Below are 21,680 nucleotides of genomic sequence, written 5' to 3' on the forward strand. Positions count from 1 at the left end.
CACCGGGTGCTTCCACCGGGCTTGGCTTCAGCAGAGCTTCCACTTCCACTGTCTCCTTCCCGCCTCTCGGTCTTGATCAAATATATCTGACCTGTTCCAAAAGATGAGTTAACTTTCCTCGAGGAAATCAGCTCTTCAAAAACACATCTTTCCATTTCCCTTCATGTTTTTTTGTTGAGCCGAGGACATTATAGATTGAACCTGTTTGTTGTATTTCAACCACAGCAACCACAAGGCACTAATCTTGCATTGTATTCGCAAGTAAACTTTTCTCTCCAGTGCTTGTATCCATTGGCCCTCCACTAGATAGACAGATGTGATGGAGCCAAATCAGATGGTCATTGGGGGTCAGACTCCCCGAGCGGCTGCATTTAATGGTTCTTATTAGAGAGCCACACACACTTGAGAACATCTTAACGTGGCTGCACAGCAGCAAGTCCTCAAGTTGGCTATTTCACAAGGTTTACCGTGGGCCACTGCGGTACACGGGCATATTAGTCGTCTTACACAGAGGGGAGGGTGCTATGGGGGAGGCAGAACAAAGCAGAACTAAACAGGATGGAGCACACCGAGACACATTTTCAGAACTGCGAGGAGCAAAACAGGAGAGTTAATCAGGGTCAGTTACAGAATCACAGCCCTGGACCTGGGAGGGTCTCAGTCTTTTCCTCAAGGACACTTCAGCAGGGTGGATCTTTGCCCGAACCGGGTCTTGAACCTGCGTCTTCAAGTTGAAGGGGTTAGTTTCTTCTTTTTACTGTGCCACCTTGCTCCTCACCAACACAACGTGGCCAGAGTGGGAGGAGACGGACAGGAACACAACTCATTAGAGCTGAAGTGACCTCAAAAGAGCAGAACAGAAGCCATAAGAGGAGAAGAGAGAATAGCGGGGGAGAACAGAGGGAACGTGATGGGAGCAGAGCAGAGAGACCCGGCTCAGAGGTCCCTGTCTGTCTGCACAGCAGAGCTGCTGCTGCTAGCACATCTGTTGCACCATCTGGATCCCCCCCCTTCCTCAAAGCCACCACCCACCCTCAACCACGCTCCCTCTCCCTCCCTCCCTTCTCCTTTCTGTTTGTTTACCTGTGGTTCCCTTCAACAACCAGGGAGCCTGCTGGTACGCAGAACAAAGATGGACGGTACAGAGGGAGGGAAGGATGGATGGAGGGAGAAGGCGGGGGGGGTAAACAAAGGGTTTGTTTCTGGCGCATGTCGGCAGCACACATGTTGTCTAAAGAGAGCTGACATCAGAGCACAGCAGGAAACTGTGGATGGGGAGGGGATGGCGGGGTGGACATCCTTTAGTAGCTCGCATCACTTCCTCTCCCTGTGCAACCCAACAGACGAGCTAGATAATTAGCTTTCTTGCTCTCCAAATCCCGCCTCTCTGTCCTTTCGTTTGTCCTTCCTTCCATCCGTCCCCCATCTCCCTTCTTCTCCGCTCCTTCCCACCTTTTTTCCGATTTTTTTAATTTTTTTTTTTTCATGTTTCTTTTTTGAGTAAATGCGTACAGAGCAGCCTCTAGATGATATCAGATATTTGTTTCTCTCCATCCCTCCCTCCCTGCCTGCCATGCTTCTTCTCTCCATCCCTCCCTCCCTCATTTTTTTTCTCTGTTTGTTTCCAGTGCCAGTTCTGCTGTGTTTCTGTGTCCCAGGGTTCTTTTTGGCCTACGCATGGCCAGACGCATTCAAAGCCTGTTCAGCTAATTAGCATTCTTCATGCAACTTTTCCAGCACTGACCAAACTTTGTTGAGTGTACGTGTGTGCGCACGTCTGTGAGTTTGTGTAGTTTAGTTTCATGCTCTGCAGCATCCAATTCATGCCCTCCGTGCCTTTTCTGTGGCAGTGATCTGGGGACAGACGCTGTATCGAGTGGAATGAAAGGTTTGGTGGTAATTCACTTTAAAGATGCAATGAGAAGCCAGTACAAAGTCAATAATATTATGTGAAACATCAGTGGGCATTGGCCTTTACACCTCTCTCAGTCATAATAACAAGTAACAAAAGTCCAGAGTCAGCCTGCAGGTAAATATTATGTATCATATCACATCTTCCATCATGGATCTTTCTCACCTTTCATTTAAAAATTGTTTTTTTTAAACTATATCTTTCTTTCCTTCCCAATATCTAATGTATGCAAAAAGAAAAACTTCACAAGTGTGAGCTACTTTTCAAAGTCCTCAATGTTTTTTTGGTTTCGGTTGACTGTAACAGAATGCCGGAGCAGGTGGATCATTGCCTCAATCCAAAACGGCAGCCATTGTTATTTTAAAAGAGCAGACATATGTTGGAGAGCGGAACGTGGATCATTTCAAAGGAATGATGAAAGCCCAGTGTTGGATTGTTCAGAAAGAGGCCCCCATGAGCGGATGAGGACATGGCAGGAAGGGTGGAAAGGAGAAAGAAAGTGCGTTCAAACAACAATCTCCCTCTCTGTCTCCATCTCATTTTACCCTTCTCACACACTTTATGCTTCCATCCGATACTCTCTGTACTTGATTTTAATGTGAATGTCGACAAAAACATTTTTGGGAATACGCTCAAAGAGACAAGTATCTCGCTTTTGCGGCGGTATTTGAATAGATTGGATGGCTCGGCTCTGTCCGTATTTTAGATGTTTTCCTCTGGTATGCGAGGTCGTTTGGTTGGCCTGCTCTGGAAATGTACTTTATGTATTAATTGCCATGATGCCACTCCTACATTGTAACAATGATTAAATGAAAGCTTGACCAACATGAAAGGGTCAGTGAGGTAATCCAAACAAATTTTAAATTTGATTTAGGCATCTATTGATTTTTTTTTTTCAGACACACATTCTGTGCTACACTAAAATCCAAGAAGAAGGTTTAACCTGACATTTGAGCTTGCTGAGCAACTTTTATTGAACTGTGAATTTGAAATAATTCAATATTTCAACACAAAGGATCACTAGCCAGAGTTTTTAACATTGTGACAAAGAACCTCTACTGTCCTGTAACTGTGAGACAATCACATTACACAGCTCACTGTCATATAAACACAATTTGTCACATCCACGCCTTTTACGAGGTTGTGATTTTTGTTCGGCGCAGCAGTCATTTTCAGGATGTTTAGTAGAAGAGATGTACCGTACACTGGAGGTAGGAGATAACTGAACTTCAGGGTGTGTGCTGAAAATGAGGTGTCTCACTGAAGTGATGCGTTGCTCGCACCCCCGTTAGTTTCTGCAAAACCTCACAGTAACCGGCAACTTTTCCCACAATCGATTTGCAGTTGGAGAGTCGGAGGGTCTTCTGAGTTCCCAGAATTCCCTGATCCGGAGGCTGAAGGAGGAGTGCTGCGCGCTGGGAGTCAAATTGGAAGAACTGACAGAAAGTAGCGGGTCAGTATTTCCTCTTTTCATTATACTTGTGTAGATAAACGTAGCCTCTTGTTTCCAGGTAATTATTCACTCCGTAGTTTGTTCCTCTTGTCTGTTGGACGTCCATGTCATCATTTCATGGAGCCTCATCTATCCGGGCTGTTTGGACAAAGCATGTCAACATACGACATACTGCTTTCCAGCCTGACCTGTTTTCTTGTTAACCTGATGCTACAGTAGTCACAGCAGGCCTGCACAGCTCTCCATCTGGGCCGCCGGTGTGTGTGTCTGTTTCTGTGTGTGTTTCTGTACTTGATTGTGTGTGTATGTGTGTGTGTGTGTGTGTGTGTATGCGTGTGAGAGTGACCCTGGGCCCAGTGTCCTGTCAGCTGTTGGAGTTGTGCTGCACATTAGTCACATGACAGCCCTCAATCTGGCCCTGCCAGACCGCTCTGGCCTCACCAGCCACAGGACGCATTGGATACAATACACACACTCGTGTACCCTGTGTGTGTTTTTTTTATAGGTGGACATCAATACTAAGTACACGTATGCATGTACACAGTAATAGCTGCCACCTTGAAGTAGTTTTTTATGGAAGGAACTAGCATACATGCTGACACACTGGCAGGAAGGCGCAGAGCCTACATCTGCTGTATGTGTGTGTTATGTAGTTTAGCAGCAGTGTGGTGTTGGTGTGTTTTTGAGCCTCGGGCTGTTTGAGCTCCTGGAGTCCAAGCCCAGTGTAGCGGTTAAAGTCCTGCTGGACTGCCCCAGTCAGGCTAAGCGAGGTCAGACTGAGACAGTTGCAGCAAGACGAAAGGAGAAAACTCTTGACAAATTGTTTTCAGTTGTTTGTCTGACTATGAGTCCGACTCCTTTTGACTGGCTGGTGTAACGTTGTGCAGCCAGCAGACGCCAGTGTATGACGGCAGTTATCTATTTAAAGCAAGGATTCATCTTTTTACTCTCAGAATTGCATTTCCTTAATTATACACTCAGGTTCCAGTTTATTAGGTCCACCTAGCTCAAACTAATGCAGTCTAATAATGCACAAAAAAATAGAAACAATTGTCAGTATAATGCAACACAATTCAACAGCAACAGAAAATGATCATACAGTTGAGCAACACCTCTTTAAAACAAAAATGATAACCTTTCATAAAGATCAGATATTTTGCAGGACTAAGATCGCATTAGTTTTTGCGACGTGTACCTAATAAACTTGCATGTGCATGATTAGGAGAGAATTTCTATACAAAAATGTTGTATGGTAACAAGTTATGAAAGACCTTCAGTCTCCAGATCTTTTGGACTTAAGATCTGTAAAGACTGAGGACTCAAGACTCACAAGTTTACTTCCCTTTGCTGAGTTTAAATGTGTTTTATATATTACATTTATTGTCTTTATTTCATATCTTTGCGAAGTCTGATCTAGAAAGTGTTGCTTCAAATAATGTGTACGTGTGTGCGTGTGTGTGTGTGTGTGTGTGTGCAGAGGAGCACTGGAGCAGCTGGCCCTGGAGAAGCAACACCTGTTGGAGACGGTGAAGGGTCTGAGAGCTCGTTGCTCCGACACGGAGGATCAGTGTGTCCAGCATGGCCGCATGCACCAGCGCATGAAAAACAGGTACGCAAGTACACAACGCGCACAACTACACGTCCTGTAGATACATCTCGCATCCTAAATGTTTCAAGGGTATTTGGATTTATTTACTTTATTAGGTCATTATTGTGTTGATTTCAATCAAATAAGCATTAGATTTGGACTACTTTTGATTTGTTAGTTCATCAGGCAAGACGTTTTTCAGTAATGTTTTTTTAAATTGTTTTGTTTTTCTCCCCGAAGAAGTACTCTAAGCATTTCACTGAAAAAGTGGCACATGTTTCTTACGAATATTTATTTATTTATTTAAATAACAGCAGCCTTGTTAGCGATAAATGTTCCCAAGTGTTTTTTAGTTGTCATTTCTATCCGAATCTGGCAGCAAGCCTTTACAAAGGAAAAATCAAGTGCTATCCGTAATCAGACCATCTTGTGCACATCTGAAGTTTAATTCTTAGGTGAATTGTTCTATTTTTTGTCGACAGTGTTGTTTTGTTGTCATCAGCAGTTTAGTATCCTGCTGTCTGTGCAGGGTCCACATTTTCCACTTAATCAGGTGGCACTTCAAACTGTTCTCTGATCAAAAAAACATTTTTTTTTCTCATGCAGTATAATGCACTGGAAACAATAAACTAATTATAGACTCCATGAAGCACTTGTGGTTGTCAACAGAGGACAGTAGCGCCCCAATAAGGGTAACGTGCACGTGAAACGCAGAAACTTTGAGGAGCTTAATGTCACAAATATGAAATGGGTTACGAAGTCAACAAGCAGCTAATTCATGATGCACTTTGACTGGTTTGGGGGCTTTGACTAACTCGAGATACTTTCTGAATTGAGCTGAACTGAAAGTGAGGCACGTCTCATTATGTCTTTGTAGCTCAATTAACGAGCGCAGCTGATTTTGGCTTTTTCATTATTTTTTTTGTGAAGTGGACACACTTGATAATTTAGCTGTCTGACCACACTCCCTAATTCACTCTTTCACTGAAGTTGCGATGTGCTTTTTGCACTATTTTCGACTATTGGAATCACATTTTTCACATTCCATTGTGGCCGTTTTTTTGGGGGGGCGATATGTAGTGTATACATTTTACAGGTATTATCGTGAAACTGAGTTCAAAAGCCATAAAGTAAATACATCGCTCTATGTAGAATGTCGGCAATTGTTTTGGAGACTTGGCTTCTAAAAGCTGCAGCAGCTAAAAGTGGCTCTATCTTTGGCTTATGCCACAGTATCTGTACGTGTGTGTGAAAGTGTGTGTATGATGCGGGGGTCTCTTCCTCCCCAAGTGTGGAGCCCAGTTGGTGTGTGTCTCCACAGGGCGCCTGGCATGCAGCCTGGCTCTGACAATGTGGGCGAGGGTGTGTGGGTGTTGTTGCCCCACTGTGCAGGATCCCTACCTCAGTAACCCACCCAACTCCACCTTCCTCTTACATGCATACACACACCCTTTTCTCCTGCTCCATCACTGACACTACATATTGTCTACCACCCACCGGTGTTAACCTGTCGACAGTCAGACGCTGCCAAAAAAAAACTAAGTTTACCAAGTCACAGCTGTCTCCTGCTTGTGTGTGACTCTTTTTGTGTGTTTCATAAAGAGGAAAACAATCTAAGTTGTCAAGAAGTGTGAAGTATGAATATTCTGTATGTTTCCGCGCATATGTTATGGTGGTATTTTTTACGTGTGTGTGTGTGTGTATGGGTTGCTAGTGCATGTTCTCAGGAGGTTTAGCAGAGTAGGAATCCGACTGCCAAAAGTGGATTGGCTGGGAAGTTGGCACCTAACTTCTCCCTTCTCCCAACTGAACCACGATAATCACTCTTGGCATTTAGTGGGTTTTATTTTCTGCTTTGACACTTACTCGGTTGATTAATCCTCCTGATATTTAAAAATCTCTCGAGTTCAGTTCTACATGAGGTCACTTTTGCAGTGACTGTTGAGCTGCTTGACCACTTTTTTTTTTTTTAAATGTCATTTTCTGGAGATAATTGTTTTGGTATGTTTGGGAATGCATGCATTCGTTTTGAGTAGTAAATACAGAATTTATATATTATGTTTTAGGGTATTTATTGTAAGGGGTTACCGTACAGAGATGAGGGAGAGACAGGGAGGCGAGCGAGGTATGACTCACGTTTACGATGATCCACCCCGCAGCTGGTACTCGGTTTTTCAGCATCTGATTGTATTTGTGGTACTGATCATACTCCGAGTGCCAAACTTGAAAACCTGCCAAAAGTATATTCTTATCACATTGATTTTTTTTATTAAAACAAATATAAAAAAATTTAAAAAAAGATCCACAGTAGTTGGCAGGGCTTTATTGCAGTGATGTGTTGCAGTTTGTGATGTCAGAATTCAGCCGGAGAGGCAGGACTGAACCTATTCTCTATATTGTGTGCGTGCGTTATCTTTGTATGCATGTTTGTTGTGTTGCATATTCGTGGTGAAGCATCTACGCCAGTCGCTCTACACATGGTACTGTTCTCGTTCTTCTTAATGTTTTGTCTGCATCCATACTTTGGGTATACGTTCGATGGACCCTGCAGGCCCCGAGCATTCGGCGGGCGCCCCGCCGTGCCGCTCGGGCGTTAAGGTGTACGTGTTAACAAGCTGGTGCAAGTGGATTCGATATCGAGCGCCCCGCCCCTCCCCTCAGCCTCTCCATCGGCCTGCAATCTGTGCTGTGAAGAGCGGCAACAGTGCACCACGCACAAAACATTTGGAAAATCAGCTTGATTTATTTTTACATGGGCACGAGCTGATTGCCAAACGACACAGGGGTTTTTAGCACACAATGTTTTGCTGCACCATTTAATTATTTATTTCACTATCTCTGTTATGCTTATTTGTGCGAAGGGATAGAACGGAGAGTTGAGAGATGGAGTTACGGAAGATGCAAAGCCAGTCGCTGTAAATTATTAATTTAAAGCTTATATATGTGTTTTTTTTAATAATCTGTTTGATTCAAGAAATAACATATTACATTTATGTTTATTAAGTTACATGCATATTTTACACGAGTGAGTCTAACTGGAAATGTTTGCGGCGCAGTGTTTATTGGAACTCTTCTCCATCATCTGCATCTTTATTCTCCAGATTCTTGCTTTGATCGGTGTCAATTTACTAAATTATCGAGCCATTTCTGAGAAAATAATCCAATATAACTTATCTATATTCTTTAACCAAATATTAGATGTAAAAAGAAAAACAAATGCAGGGGAAGGATGCATATTATTTTACAATTTATTAGAAGCTGCATAGAGATCTTAATAGCACACCTGCTTGTGAAAGTTATTATGGCTCATAAAATGTTTCCTGCTCTAGTAGTTTTTAAAGTTTCTCTGCTCACCTCATCCTCTTCTATCTCTTTTCACTTTCCTTTCCTCCTTGCTCTTCTCTTATTCTCCAACTTTACTCCTCCTCCCCTCTTCTTCCTGTACCAAACACCACGCAACCTTTTCTCACCCCACAGCTGTTCGCAGGCTGTTTCACCAATTATCACTATGCATGTACACACTGAGGTCACATACACAGACTCACACACACACAAACACACACACACACTCAACAGACCGACATAGCACCAACGTTTCCTTAACCACACACTGTGACAGCAGAGTGCGTTTGTCAGCCCTGGGTGTGCGTGTGCATCTACTGTGTTTATGTGAGCACACCGCTCCCTTTAAGGAGAGCAGCAACATATACGCAGATGTGCCTGTAGATCCACAGGCTTCACTGGGCCATATGGCCTCCATGAAGAAAGATGGTGCATGCGTCTGGAGCAGAGCAGAGGAGGGTGGGAGGGATGGAGTAAAGGATGGAGGGCCATGTGTGGTATGAGCTGTGCAAGCAGTTGTTGAAGTATGTGTGCCGGTAGATATGTGTGTGTGTGTGTGTGTGTGTGTGTGTGTTTGCACCAGAGGCTCCAGGAGATTGGTTAATGGAACAAATGGTCGCGGCGGGCCGGGGAAGAAGGAACAGGCTTGCTGCTACCGCGGGCGGACAGCGAGCCCCGGGCGAGGGCTGCTTCATCTGGGCTCCTGCCACACACACACACACACACACACACACACACACACACACACCCACACCCTCTGTCAACCCTCTCCTCACCCCTACCCCCAAACACACAGTGTACTGCCATGCCCCAGAAGCAAAAGGACGCTCCTTGTAAAAAACTTTTCATTTGCAAATTAAGTTGGCATAGTCTGGGCAGAAGAAACAAGACAGCTTTGATATGTGTGTGTGTGTTTGTAGGAATATATGTGTATGATGAGTTCTAACTTTGTGTGAAGTAGAGGAAGGCTAAAAAGAACGAGATGTGGAGAAAGCAAGAATAAAGACGAAGAAGCCCCAGTGTGAGGTGCAGCGTCCACACACTCATACGCTTCACATTCATGTAAATATTAACATTGCTGCCGTGACCTCTTTACATTTCACTAATATATTTACAATGATCACAGACGAAACCGTTTAGTTTTATTTCTAAATCAGACATTTAAATGTTTCACAATAGTTTTTCTTATGGTGGAAGTGTTGCAGAAAAGTCCTGATAAAATGGTTGTTGTTGCTGTTTTCTTCTTCTTCTATCTATATATATATATATATATATATATATATATATAATATTGTTTTAACATTCTGACCAAAAAAATTATGTTAAACTTACAGATAAATTGTAAGGAATTTATAGGTAAAATGTAGTTTCTATTAAATAAAATAAAATATTTGCTATAATTGACTCAATGTAATATTTAAGGATGCTTAAGTAGCCTTCAGGTTTGAACCAATGAATGACTGTAAATGTGGCGAAATCTCTCCCGTATTAAGACGGAGAGGAACAGTTCAGTCCACTGTCTCTGGGTGGCGCTGATCAGTCGTCCTCCCTTTCCCTTCATCTTCCTCTCCTTCCCTTCTCATCCTCGCTGTCTCTGCATTGCCCAGCTGGCTTCTGCAGCCGGGAGCGACCGCAGGGCGGCCTGCTGAAAGAGCATTGTCAAACGGTGGCTTTACAGCTCTACCACACGCACGCACACACACACACACACACACAGACGCACACAGACGCGCAGATTTGCAGCTCAGATGTCGGGCTGTAGCCAGAGGCTTGCAAGCTGGAGCATTAACTGTGCAAAGCGTCACATCTCCAGCCCCAGTCAATGACACTCGCTAACACTACTTCATAAAACTACAACTAGAGAACTAGTGCAGAAACACCTGCCCCTTCTTTAGAAAAATGTTCAAAGTAACAACAGCAGAAACGCTTTAATGCCTGGAAAGCAAACACTCGTAGACGCGGCTTTAAAGGTGTCGGCGGGCCTCGCGGCAGCAAACACTTTGACATTGAGTCGATGATGGCGCCGCAGCAGCTCGGGAACCTCTGCTCATGCAGTGACGGAATGACAGCAGTGCTCATCTACCGCGTTTTAAAGTACACAAATAACATTTCTCACATCCCTCTTAAACTCTTTCCAAATCTGTTTTCGTAGAAGTCGTTTCCGAGGAGGATTTATTTTTGATCGTGTGTGAATTCTGGTCAACGCTCTGCGTACTGATGTTCATAAACTCTCCGATTAAACAGAACAAATATGTAAACTAACAAACACTCGGCGTCTCATTGGCTCAAAGGTCAACTTTGATCCTTTCAGATACCACTTTCATAGCCTTTTAATTGAAATGTGTTTGTTTACGCTCACTTTTTAATGAGACTTTTTTTTTTTACTGCATAAAGTGTACTTGTAACTTGATAGCACAAAGCCAGCCAGTTATAATTGTGACCAAGAGGAAATTATATAACATTAATAATAAAACAGGAGTTTTAGATTGTTAGCATTTTTGTATTATTATATAATATTTTGGTGTGAAACAACTATGAAATTACAGATTTAAGGGCCCACACCGGGGTTTAATTATTGTTGATTATTTTAAATGAATTCTGTATTAATACTATTATTATTATTATTATTATTATTATTATTATTATTATTATACCGTAGTGCTTTACATTCAACTGGCATCATATCTGATCTGATTTTCAAAGTGACAATATAACTTTTACCATTGAAAACAGACTTTTAAATTCAATGTGCACTTACCACAACATTCCCACACAGCACACGCAGACATGATGTTTATTGGGATCAATTACCAAACAGAAAAGGGTTTCAAATTGCTGCATGTCAACTTTCAATTGCATTCAAATTTTTTTGTACAAAATGTCAAACGCAGCAGTGCACATTGGAAATTACAGTAGTAATGTGAAGAACAGAAAATGTGTAGCAAACAGGAGAAAACATTAGAAAATCCACTTTTGCAAAAAATTATTTGGCTCACGAATGATTTCATACAAAACTCAACTTCCTTCATAAAAAAAATACCTTTACTCACGTCAATCAGTATGACATGTTTCAAAAACAATACTTAGAAACTTACATTTAGCACCAAATATCAAGCAGGCCGGATGGTAACAAACACAAGAGCAACGAAATATAATAGATAAAACATAAATTACTAAAAACAACATATCATTTAAGGGAAGTAGAGGAATAGATGGGGGTTGATTTTTATTTAAAATTGAAGGGGCAAACCAGCCGTTGCTCGGTGCTCCTTTCTTTCAGCCGACCTGAGAGACTTCCAGTTACTGAATGGGCACAACATTTTGAATGTATTCGGGGAGCTTCGTGGTGAGCGGCCCAATGGGTAATAACTACAATTTGATATTGCAATACAAGATGGCTGAGTTCTGGAAAAGGTCAATGTTGTTCAAACATGAAAGGACTGTTGCAGACATGCATCATATCATCTAAAACCTTTTCTTTCCTTCCTACCACCGTGTGCAGCTCTGCTGGAGAAAAAATTATATGAATGAAAAGGAAATTCTCAAACAGGCTGCATCACTTCATTAACCCCACATTTGTCTAAGCAGTCTATTTATGTATGAATGTAATCATTTATATAGATTCCTGCTGCCTGTTTTTACACAGCAGCCAAATCCACGTTAAAAGTTAAGAGAGCGTAATCTGCTCAAATATTGATTTTGTTTTGTTTTAATGGATTTCTACAGTTAAAGCAATTAGTGTTATTGACAGAGGAATTTTTTAAAGAGGACTCCGCTTTTTGATTATTTATTGATTTTTTTTAACTATTCTAGCATAAAATCTTAGTGAAAACACTTAAAATAATTACTCAAAATAAAATGGATTTTTAGAAACTAGAATTGAATGTATAAATAATTACAAACTTCAGCTGTCTTTGGAGTGCAACACAAGACACTTATTTAGTATATATGAAATATCTGTATCTCTGTAAATTTAGATGTTTAAATGCTGATCTTGAGTGTGTTGTCTCTGTTAGGATGACTCTTTGAGCTGCGAGCCAAGAGTTATTGAAATATGGCTTACGGTCCTTTTCCAACATTATGCTGACATGTTAAATTAGGAACATAGTCACAGAGTAAAGGTCAAACAGTTTGAATTGACAGCGAACACCAAATGAAAAAAATGCACCAGTAAATCAACAGTGAGGGAACATGCGTCGTCCTGATCAAAACACACAGTGTCACCAATCGTGTTCCCATGTCAAATGTGCGTGTTAGCAAGAGCAACAACTGGCATGACAGGTTGGTGGAGGGGGGCGGGGCGCGGCCTTCAGGCACACACACACACACACACACACACACACACATTCTTGAGTGCAGTTGTGTGCTAGCCAAGATTTAGCTAGAGCGCTGGGGTGTGAGGGTGGTGGTGGGCCTGGGATTGGGCGAAATATGGTTTTGTGAGCACGTGTGTGTCTGTGCATGCGTGTGTGTGTGTGTGTGTATGGCAGCTGCAGCCTTCATGCCCCTGGCAGTGTTGTTGTAACCAGGCAAGCCAAGGCCGTCTGCCTGAATTCTTCACCCTCTAGGCCCCCTGCCTGCCACACACACACACACACACACACACACACACACACACACACACACACACACACTGACATGCACACAAGTTCAGTTTGTCAAATGTTAGTGTGTGTCAAGGTTGAGATTCATCATTATCTTTTAGGGTTAGAATCGAATTCTAAATTAATTTTTCTAATTTTTCACGTGTGTGTGAGTGTGTTCAAATGCAGGAGAGTACCCTTTTTGCATCTTGAAAACTCAGATTTTCTTAAAAATCCATGCCGAGTGGTTAATTTTTTGTTGGAGAAATACAGAATATGCAGTGAGACTTTAGTTTACTCCGTGGCTTGATTACAAGTCGTTTTGTTAATGTATTCACTGTCCAATAAATATTTTTCTTCAAGTGACACGCCCCACGAGCTGATTTGTTTAGCAATAAAAAATGCCCACATTCATGTGAGGCTGTTGAACGACAGACCTGCACACTGCCTCCAGATCTTCTTTTTCTATTAACGTCTCTCTGTTTCTCTAACATGACGTTAGCACTTTCCCTTTAGACTGTGCCTTTAGGACATATGCTCCCACCTGTAAATAAATATACAAACACACACACACACCACAGAGTTTAGACACTAGCTGTGGGCTACGACTGATGTATACCACAGAGAGGTAACTGTGTCTGTGTTGTAATTAATCTCCTTAGTAGCAGCAGTCAATAGAGAGCGCGGCGGTTCGAGGTGCAGATTGTGAGCAGAGTTTGATTATCGGGCTGTCTGGGGAAATTACTGCAAACTGCCTCTCAGCAAAAACGTGCTTTTATTATGTCTGCTGGAGAGCAAAATACACGCTTACTACCACGACTACTCTGGAAGCTGTTTCAGGTGTAATTAAGGACTTATTTCAGTGTAGGTGTTGCAGTTAAGAATGTGTGTGTGTGTGTGTGTGTGTGTGTGTGTGTGTGTGTGTGTCAGTAAAGCGTGGGATCCAGCAGGTGGTGTCCTTTCACCAGGTCAGTGGGGAGGCTCTCCTCCTCTAAGCCCCACCACATCCCTCCCGTCGGCCCGTCAGCCGGGCCAGCAGCAGGCGGCGGGGAGGTGACGGCTGGAGCTGGAGCCCTCCAGCCTCTTTGTGTCTCCGTCCACTCCGTCCCGCACCTCCACCCGCCACCACAAACAGTTAGTCCTCGCTTCCTCACCGCCCGCGGATCCTCTTCACCTCAACATCCACTTATCTTTCTCGGCCATCAGTCAATCCACGAATCTATCCAAGCTTCCTTCCTTCATCTCCAATTCCAGGCAGCGGGCAGAGGCGAGCCAGCCTGTAGCGCGTGTGTGTGTGTGTGTGTGTGTGCACGCGCGCATGTTAGTGTAGGGCAGTGCCCGAGCATTAAGTCGTATTAAGCCCTAATTAATGAGTGTGCCAGTCAATAGAGGCCAGTTATTGGATTTAGCTGCTGGAAGGAGCGCTGCCCTAATCTCTCTCACACACACACACACACACACACACACACACACACACACACACACACTCACACTCATACACATTCATACACACACACACACACACACACACACACACACACACATTTATACACACACACATTCATACACACTTCCCCCTTTCCACTTTCCACTTCACAAGGTGAGACACGGGGTGGATTAGCGAGTGTGTGTTTGTTGTATAAGAAGGCCAGAGGTTGGCGGCTCTTTGGCCAAACAAAGTGAGTGTGTGCGGTGTTTGCCGGGGTTAAAGCTTTACTTACTGCATTACATAAAACCCTCAGCTTACAACCTGCAGCCGCTTTAAACATCTCAGTTCACGACCTGACCGACCGATTCACTGGCTGCCTGTTCAGCTCATTTACTGTCAGACTGCTAAGTGTGAACGCCTGCTGGCATTCTGCACCAGTGTTTGTGCAGTTGGTGCCATTTCTACTAAATAATTGTGTTTTGGATATTTTACTATGTAGCGTTTCTCTCAAAAGGGGAAACCGGTGCGAATATGTGGAGTTTGAAAGATGTGGATGTTTACCAGGCAAGGGAGTCGAAGTCTTGTGTTGCATTATGGGAAACAAAGGGAACAGCAGTGGATCATATAACACTCGCGGTTTTGGATCGCATCACGGTCACAGATCGGGTCAGCACCAAAGAAAACTAAAGGGAACACATATAACATTTAGAGATCCCTGATGCCACCGATACTAATTGCAGATCATTGATGATCCATATTGTTGTTTGATTATAGCAGCTGGTCTACATTTGTTTTTGCCACCGGTCCCAAAAGCAATTTGAACCACCCTGAAGTCTGTAAACCATAACACTTTGTAAATGTTATCCTGTTACTTACTTGGTGTTTTTTTATAGAATAAAACCAATCTTGTCATTAATGGCGTATTATAAACAAATTAGAGCTTAATGTAAACGTTTCATAATTCAGCTCTAATATCTATTTTATATTGCTGTGAAAACATCTGGATTTATTCAAGTTCCCCTCTAAAATTAAATTTTTTCGAGATTACACGTGAACACATCACGATAACGTTTATTGCTTACCTATTCGTTTTCACTGAACAGCGCCTGAACGCATCATGACGTAACCGAACGTAACCAATCGTTCTGCTCGCGTCACTTTAAACACACGGACAAGAAAAGTATCCCGATCACATATTTTACTGAATATTTGCGGATAACAATCCAAAGTCAAACTTTATGTCACACTGCGCAGATTTATTGTTGGCCTTCTCCATGCGAGGAATTAAAAGTATTAACTATTATTATTGATCATCAGTCTTTTTCTTTCAGTTGAATTCTCATTTGACTAGCTGGTAATTAAAGGGTCAGTCCAACAACATTACAAAAAGTATTTTCTCACTTGGCTCTAGAGGAGTTTATAGTCAGTTTGATGATGTTGGGCTTTATTTGCACGGGTATTGAGATGTCTGACTATAATCTGAGGATTGTGCAGAACAACAACATTCCTGGAAAGAGCTGTGAGTATAAATCTTAACCAGTGTAAGCTCCACAAATGAGAATGTATTGAAACTCATTTCTGAAAACCAGGTCAAAGAAAACCACCACCATCTACTGTATATGGCAATACTTCTAGATACATATTTTCACATTTTTTATTTATTTATTGCAAATTGGTTAAACTGACCTTTTAATGTCATCATAAGGTCGGTCATGAATAAGTCGGTATGACTTTCGAGATGTTAGATTACTATTATGTTACTTTATCAGGATGTCCTCAGAGAAATAACTTGGTACTCCAAAGAATCGATAAGTGAATAAATCCACTCTCCATCGGCACATTTATTTCTCCAGCACGAGTGTACAAAATCTTGTTGGCAATTGATGTCGACGCATCTCCTTCTTTACAAACCTGAAGCGGGTTTCAGAGCTGGCCCCGTCATCAGCGCAGCATCTCTCGAAAGAGAACGGCTGCATCTCCTCCTGCGTTCGGTGCGTCTGTGCGTACCGAGATATCGGAGGGTTGTGATTGGATAAGGTTTGGCATTTTCCCAGCATGACTCAGATTAGTTTGGCGGTGTGGAGTCGAGGGCCTTCAGTCAACGCGCTCTCGACACTTCCCTCATCAAACATTAACAGCTTCAGAACAACAGGCTCCGTTTCTGACCTTTAGGTCCGCCGCTGTGTGTGTGTGTGTGTGTATGTGTGGCTGTGTGTGTGTGTGTGTGTGTGTGGGTGGCTGTGTGTGTGTGTGTGTGTGGCTGTGTGTGTGTGTGTGTGTGGGTGGCTGTGTGTGTGTGTGTGTGTGTGTGTGTAGCTCATATCTGCGCACTTTGTGTGCCACATCGGTTGTGTCTATTTGTGTATTGTCTTGTCTTGTGTCTTGGCTCACCACAGCGGGGCTCTTTCTGTGTGTGTGTGTGTGTGTGTGTTACTGTGTGACGTGGCGGTGCCCTGCTGTGTTGTGCAGTGTGACGGCGTAGGAGGGGAGAGTGGGAATAGGGAGAGAGAGAGGGGGTGGCTGGTCAGGACAGCTTGGCAGCCGGCTGGAGGAACACCAGGCAGGGAGGGGAGTCATCGCCCTCGGCCTCCAGGACTGGACAGAGCCTCCGGGTCTGAGATTAAGTGCCCAGCGGGCCGCCGGATGAGATGGAGGAGAAGGAGGAGAGGACAGAAGAGAAGGGGGCTGACGTTGTAGCTGCTGAGGACTGATGGTGTAAAAAGGAGGCGGAGGAAGTTGATGACGGTGATGGTGGTGGAGAAGGGGAGTTTCTAACAAAGTGGGACAGCAAAGGACAAGATTAAACCCGGTGGTGTAAAAAGAGGCAATGTGGGGGAGAGCAGGGAGCAGATTGTGTTGGGATGTTCGCCTCCCCCGTCTGTCACACACAGGCAGCCTCGCTACTGCCAACATGACCAGCAGGGCAGGGGCATCTGTCTCCCCCCCAGCTACCTCGCTGTGTCTCTCTCTGCCCCGAGACACAACTCTCTTCATCCTCCTCCTCCTCCTCCTCCTCTCTTCCTCTCCATCACGCGCAAGATTCTTCCTGTCTTCTTTTTCGCCTTCTGAACCTGTTGAAACAGCGACGGACAAAGTGAAAGGTGTTCACTCTGGTGTCGTTACATAGTGCAGAGGTTTTTAGAGCATCTTGTCTTGTGAGAGTTTATATCCGAGGAACTAAGACTCTGAGCAATGTTTCCTTCTCTGATCGTTTCATGGTAATATTTCTTTCTTTAAGGCCTAAAGAGTTCATAGAAAGGAAGTAAAGACTTCTTAACTGTATCAATCATCTCGCTAAGTGTACTTGCAGGTGTTTAAGAGACAGTGGTACTCAGCTCCAAGTAAATGTTCAAAATGTAAAATACTCCTTTACAAGTTCTGCATTCAATCTCCTACTGAAGTAAAAGTACAGATTTATTATCAGCAAAAAAGAAAAAGTATTCATACTCTAATAATGGCAGCTGTGAATGATGTACTGTATAATCTTACGTATGATATTGTGATGCATTATTGTGTAAGCTGAACTTTGCTGTTGTCATCCGGCCAAAGGGAGCTACTTTATCGTGTGTGTGTGTGTGTGTGTGTGTGTGTGTGTGTATCAGAATCGGTTCGCCTCTGGATGACGGGCTGACCGACTGCGTAAGTGGATGAATGGATTAAATAATGAGCTGCTGGTGGGAAATATCTTAGACATTCCACCTCCACCCACAAAACACAGTAAGCACGCACACTATTCATACACCCGTACCCCCAAACCCCAGCTGGAAAAAGCCACGTCCCAACACACACACACACACACACACAATGTCTTTTCCCAGTGTGCCGTGAAAGAGTTCATTGTCTGCAGGACTGGTTTCATTAAAGGGGACGCACTAATTGGGACGTCCGATCAACATGTTGCCTCATAACTGTACAACGTTCTCACCAAACTGTTGACCTGCAATTTAGCTCAGCTATCATGTAACATTGATCAATTGAGCGAGACTGGACTTTTTATTTTTGTGTTCTACTGATATCATAAAGTCCAATCACTTGTTTTTTTTTTGAGTTTGGTGTCAGTTTATTGAATCGTGAAAGTTGTTCTAGTGAGAAGCTAAAAGTTGTGTGTACAGAAAAAGGTACTTACTTGTTTTCTGGAACCTCCTCCAATACCAGTGAGGACAGACACAGGAAGTAAAGGACGGAGGACATGAACTATTGTTGTATGTGGATGACATGCGTTGGTTGTCAACACCCGAGGAATCTTTTTAGGAATTTTCAAGCAGTGCAATGAGATAATTATAACTTTATAATATTGGATTAGAAAAGGCAGTTAGTTCACACATTAGCTGGACACAAATAAAAAGGCACAGAATCTTGCAGCGCTCCAGAGAAGACAAAACGATGAGGAGGAAGACGGATATTACAAAAACAGACACACTGACGTTTTTATGACTGAAGCTAAACTGTGACTCTAATGACGTAATGTACTGTGAATTGTGTTATCATATTTAGTGTTTGTTCAAACTGACCTTTTTAAAGACATGATGTGTGACCGTTTACCTTTTTATGACGTACTATACTATGACGCTTTTATGACATGTTAATATAATTATTTTGATATTTAATTATTATATACCATACTGTGAATTTTTATGACAAACTTAACTATGACCTTTTTATGAAATCCTTCACAATTACTTTATTGTGACTTTTTAGACATACTATACTGTAACCTTTTATGAGATATTACACAATGATTTCTTTAGGGCATCTTGTGAAACTGTGACGATGCAGTAATTTTAATGACAACCTATACTATGACGTTTTCATGACATACTCTACTTTGACTTTTGATATACCATAATGGTAAATAAACTCGTACCTGTATAGCATCTTTCCAGTCTTCCGACCACTCAAAACCCTTTGACACTACATGTCAATCACCCATTCATACACTGATGGGAGGGGCTACCGTGCAAGGGGCTACTATCCATCAGGGCTAAGTAAGCCTTCACACACCGATGGGACAGCCCTCCGATCCAATCATTTCAGTTAGTATTGTATTGTCCGACATAGTTGTGTGTGTCAGACCAGGGCTTTACCAGTTTCAGATCCTGAATCACCTCGTTTGATCTCAAATTACAAAATATACACAGCTGTCACATTCATGTAAACAGTGTTGATTACTTAACACAAAGTCCAGTGATATAAAAAAAAATCTCTTTGTGGACCCAGCTCTCTTTCAATATTTACAACATTTGGTTTATATATCAGCCAGGAGTTTAAGTTCCTCTCACTTGGTTTGTCAATATTGTGTGTGTGTGTGTGTGTGTGTTGCAGGCTGCAGCAGTTGGACCGTCACTGTCAGAGCAGTGCCCAGCAGGTGTATGAGCTGCTGGCCAAACAAAACCAGCTGATCCAGGAGAGAAACACACTCACTGAGGAGATGCAAAGCCTTCACATGGAGGTACACAGACTGTGTTGTTTCTCAATGAATCTGTGACGGACTCTTTTTTTCTCCGGGTGCACATTATGGTTACAGTTTACTCAAATACTACCGTCATTACTAATGATTGTGTCTGGTCCTTGAAAACATGTCGTCTATATTCTGTTCATATCGAGTCATTATCAGAGATATGTGTGTTTCATTGAGTGTGTGTGTGTGTGTGTGTGTGTTTGTGTTTGTTTCCTTCTAGAGACGAGTCAATACTGTGTCCACATGATTCTGTCCTGCCTGTTTCCTCCTCCTGTCTCTTTGGATCTGGATCTGAAGTCAGAAATCTCTTGTTGACAAGAACACGGCAAACTGTTATTTGTGTTTTTTACCCAGGGGGACAAGTGTGTTCATCCTTTTTGCATCATGGTACACTGTATACACTTAATGTTTAATTAACAGAACATTTTATATACCACTATATTGGCTGCAGACTGTTGCTGTGATATATTGAGGTGGTTAGAGGAACTAGGATGTTGAGTTTGGTTAACTTTTAAAAAAAAAACTTATTTAGTTTTCTTCTAGAGTGAATGAACAGAATCCCTCAAACTAAAATGAGCATTTGTAACAGGATATTTTCATTTTAATGAAATGTCCCCAGATTTCTTTTGGGGGGAAACATTTTATATACAATCCTTAACGCTGAGTAATCTTTCTATTTTAATTTAACTGAAAGTTTAGAAGATAAATAGTATTCTGAGCCACGGGGCAAATCAGAAGTCGACGCCATGGCAGCAGATTGACAGTGCTTTATTGAAGCTGTCTGTAAGAAGGAAAATAATGTGCATCCCCATCATATACATTGTGTAAAAATACTAAGGATGTACAGAGTAAAAAAACAGCTTCATGGTGATGGTAATGTGTTGTTTTCACATCCTCGAGGCCTCACTGGCCAACAGCACTGCATCCTGACAGCTCGAGGGGCAGAAAAAAAGCTGTTTGATCGATCTGCCGAGTTTCCCGACACCGTCTCAGAGTCAATATCAGTTCTGCTCCGCCGACGCGTCAGAGAGGAGAGCCGAATTCAGGATAACAGGGCTTCAGGGAAACGTGGCCCTCTCTGAGAACAGCTGGCAGCTGTCCACAAATATCGCACACAGCTGTAAAGCTACAGTAGATGGACATGGAATTGACTCAATTACACTTTGTATTATTTGTACATGTTTGCCGTTTTTTGTTTGCCGTTTATAAATAAATGCACCTCATGCTTGTTCATGTTAATAATCATGATAGGAGTCTAGCACTAGAGAAAGAGAGGGGAGGAAGTCTGTTGCAGACACAAGGTCACATACTTTCAGAAATCCTTCCAAACACGGGGAGCCATTTATTTATTTTTCTGCGTTAAACACCGGGCGGAATGAGGTTTGTGATTATTGGCTGACGCCGGCGGTTCATTAACAGGCAAGATCAATACAGAGCAGCTGAGGTCATTGAAAGGATTTTACATATTATTCAAATAGTATTGGAGTCCGATCTGTTGTGTGATTGATGTACAGAACAAACGGCAGCAGCTTTAAAGAGCGAACACGGGCGCTGCAGCGTCACATATCACACATACTGTCGATTCACACCAGTAAAGTTAAAGAAATGGCTGGTCAGTCACAGTCTGTCAGGGAAACCCACATTGATGACGTGGATTACTAAGTTCCAGTTTCTCCACCTACAGTAGTTGAAGGTAAACATGTTACTTATATGACCTTTGACCTTAGAGTCAGCTTAACCGAGGAGAGTGGGAGACTTGAGGGAAGGACAACGTCAAAAACAGATATATCTTAGCATTTTAGTTCCTGAAGCGTGACCGACTCACTGAACATTTTCCACTGAGTGTGATTCTGACTCGTCTCCGGCATGGGGGACACGTTCACTTCCCAGGTCCGACTGAAGACTTCAGGAGCAA

At 42.7% G+C, this 21,680-nt stretch overlaps 1 protein-coding gene across 2 annotated transcripts in view; it reads left to right on the forward strand.

The window, feature by feature from the left end:
• The window catches only part of sdccag8 (SHH signaling and ciliogenesis regulator sdccag8), a 45,969-nt gene extending 24,976 nt beyond the window's left edge, over positions 1 to 20,993 (forward strand). Inside the window, exons 15-18 of one of the 2 annotated variants that reach the window (XM_034551410.1) lie at positions 3,257 to 3,365; positions 4,843 to 4,974; positions 19,630 to 19,756; positions 19,986 to 20,993. In XM_034551410.1, the coding sequence (XP_034407301.1) occupies positions 3,257 to 3,365; positions 4,843 to 4,974; positions 19,630 to 19,756; positions 19,986 to 20,012 (395 nt within the window). In that variant the 3' untranslated portion in view covers positions 20,013 to 20,993. The other variant, XM_034551411.1, reaches the window with a different exon arrangement.
• The last annotated feature ends 687 nt before the right edge of the window (positions 20,994 to 21,680 follow it).

Source organism: Cyclopterus lumpus, chromosome 15 (genome assembly GCF_009769545.1).
Source record: "Cyclopterus lumpus isolate fCycLum1 chromosome 15, fCycLum1.pri, whole genome shotgun sequence".
Classification (NCBI taxonomy): domain Eukaryota; kingdom Metazoa; phylum Chordata; class Actinopteri; order Perciformes; family Cyclopteridae; genus Cyclopterus; species Cyclopterus lumpus.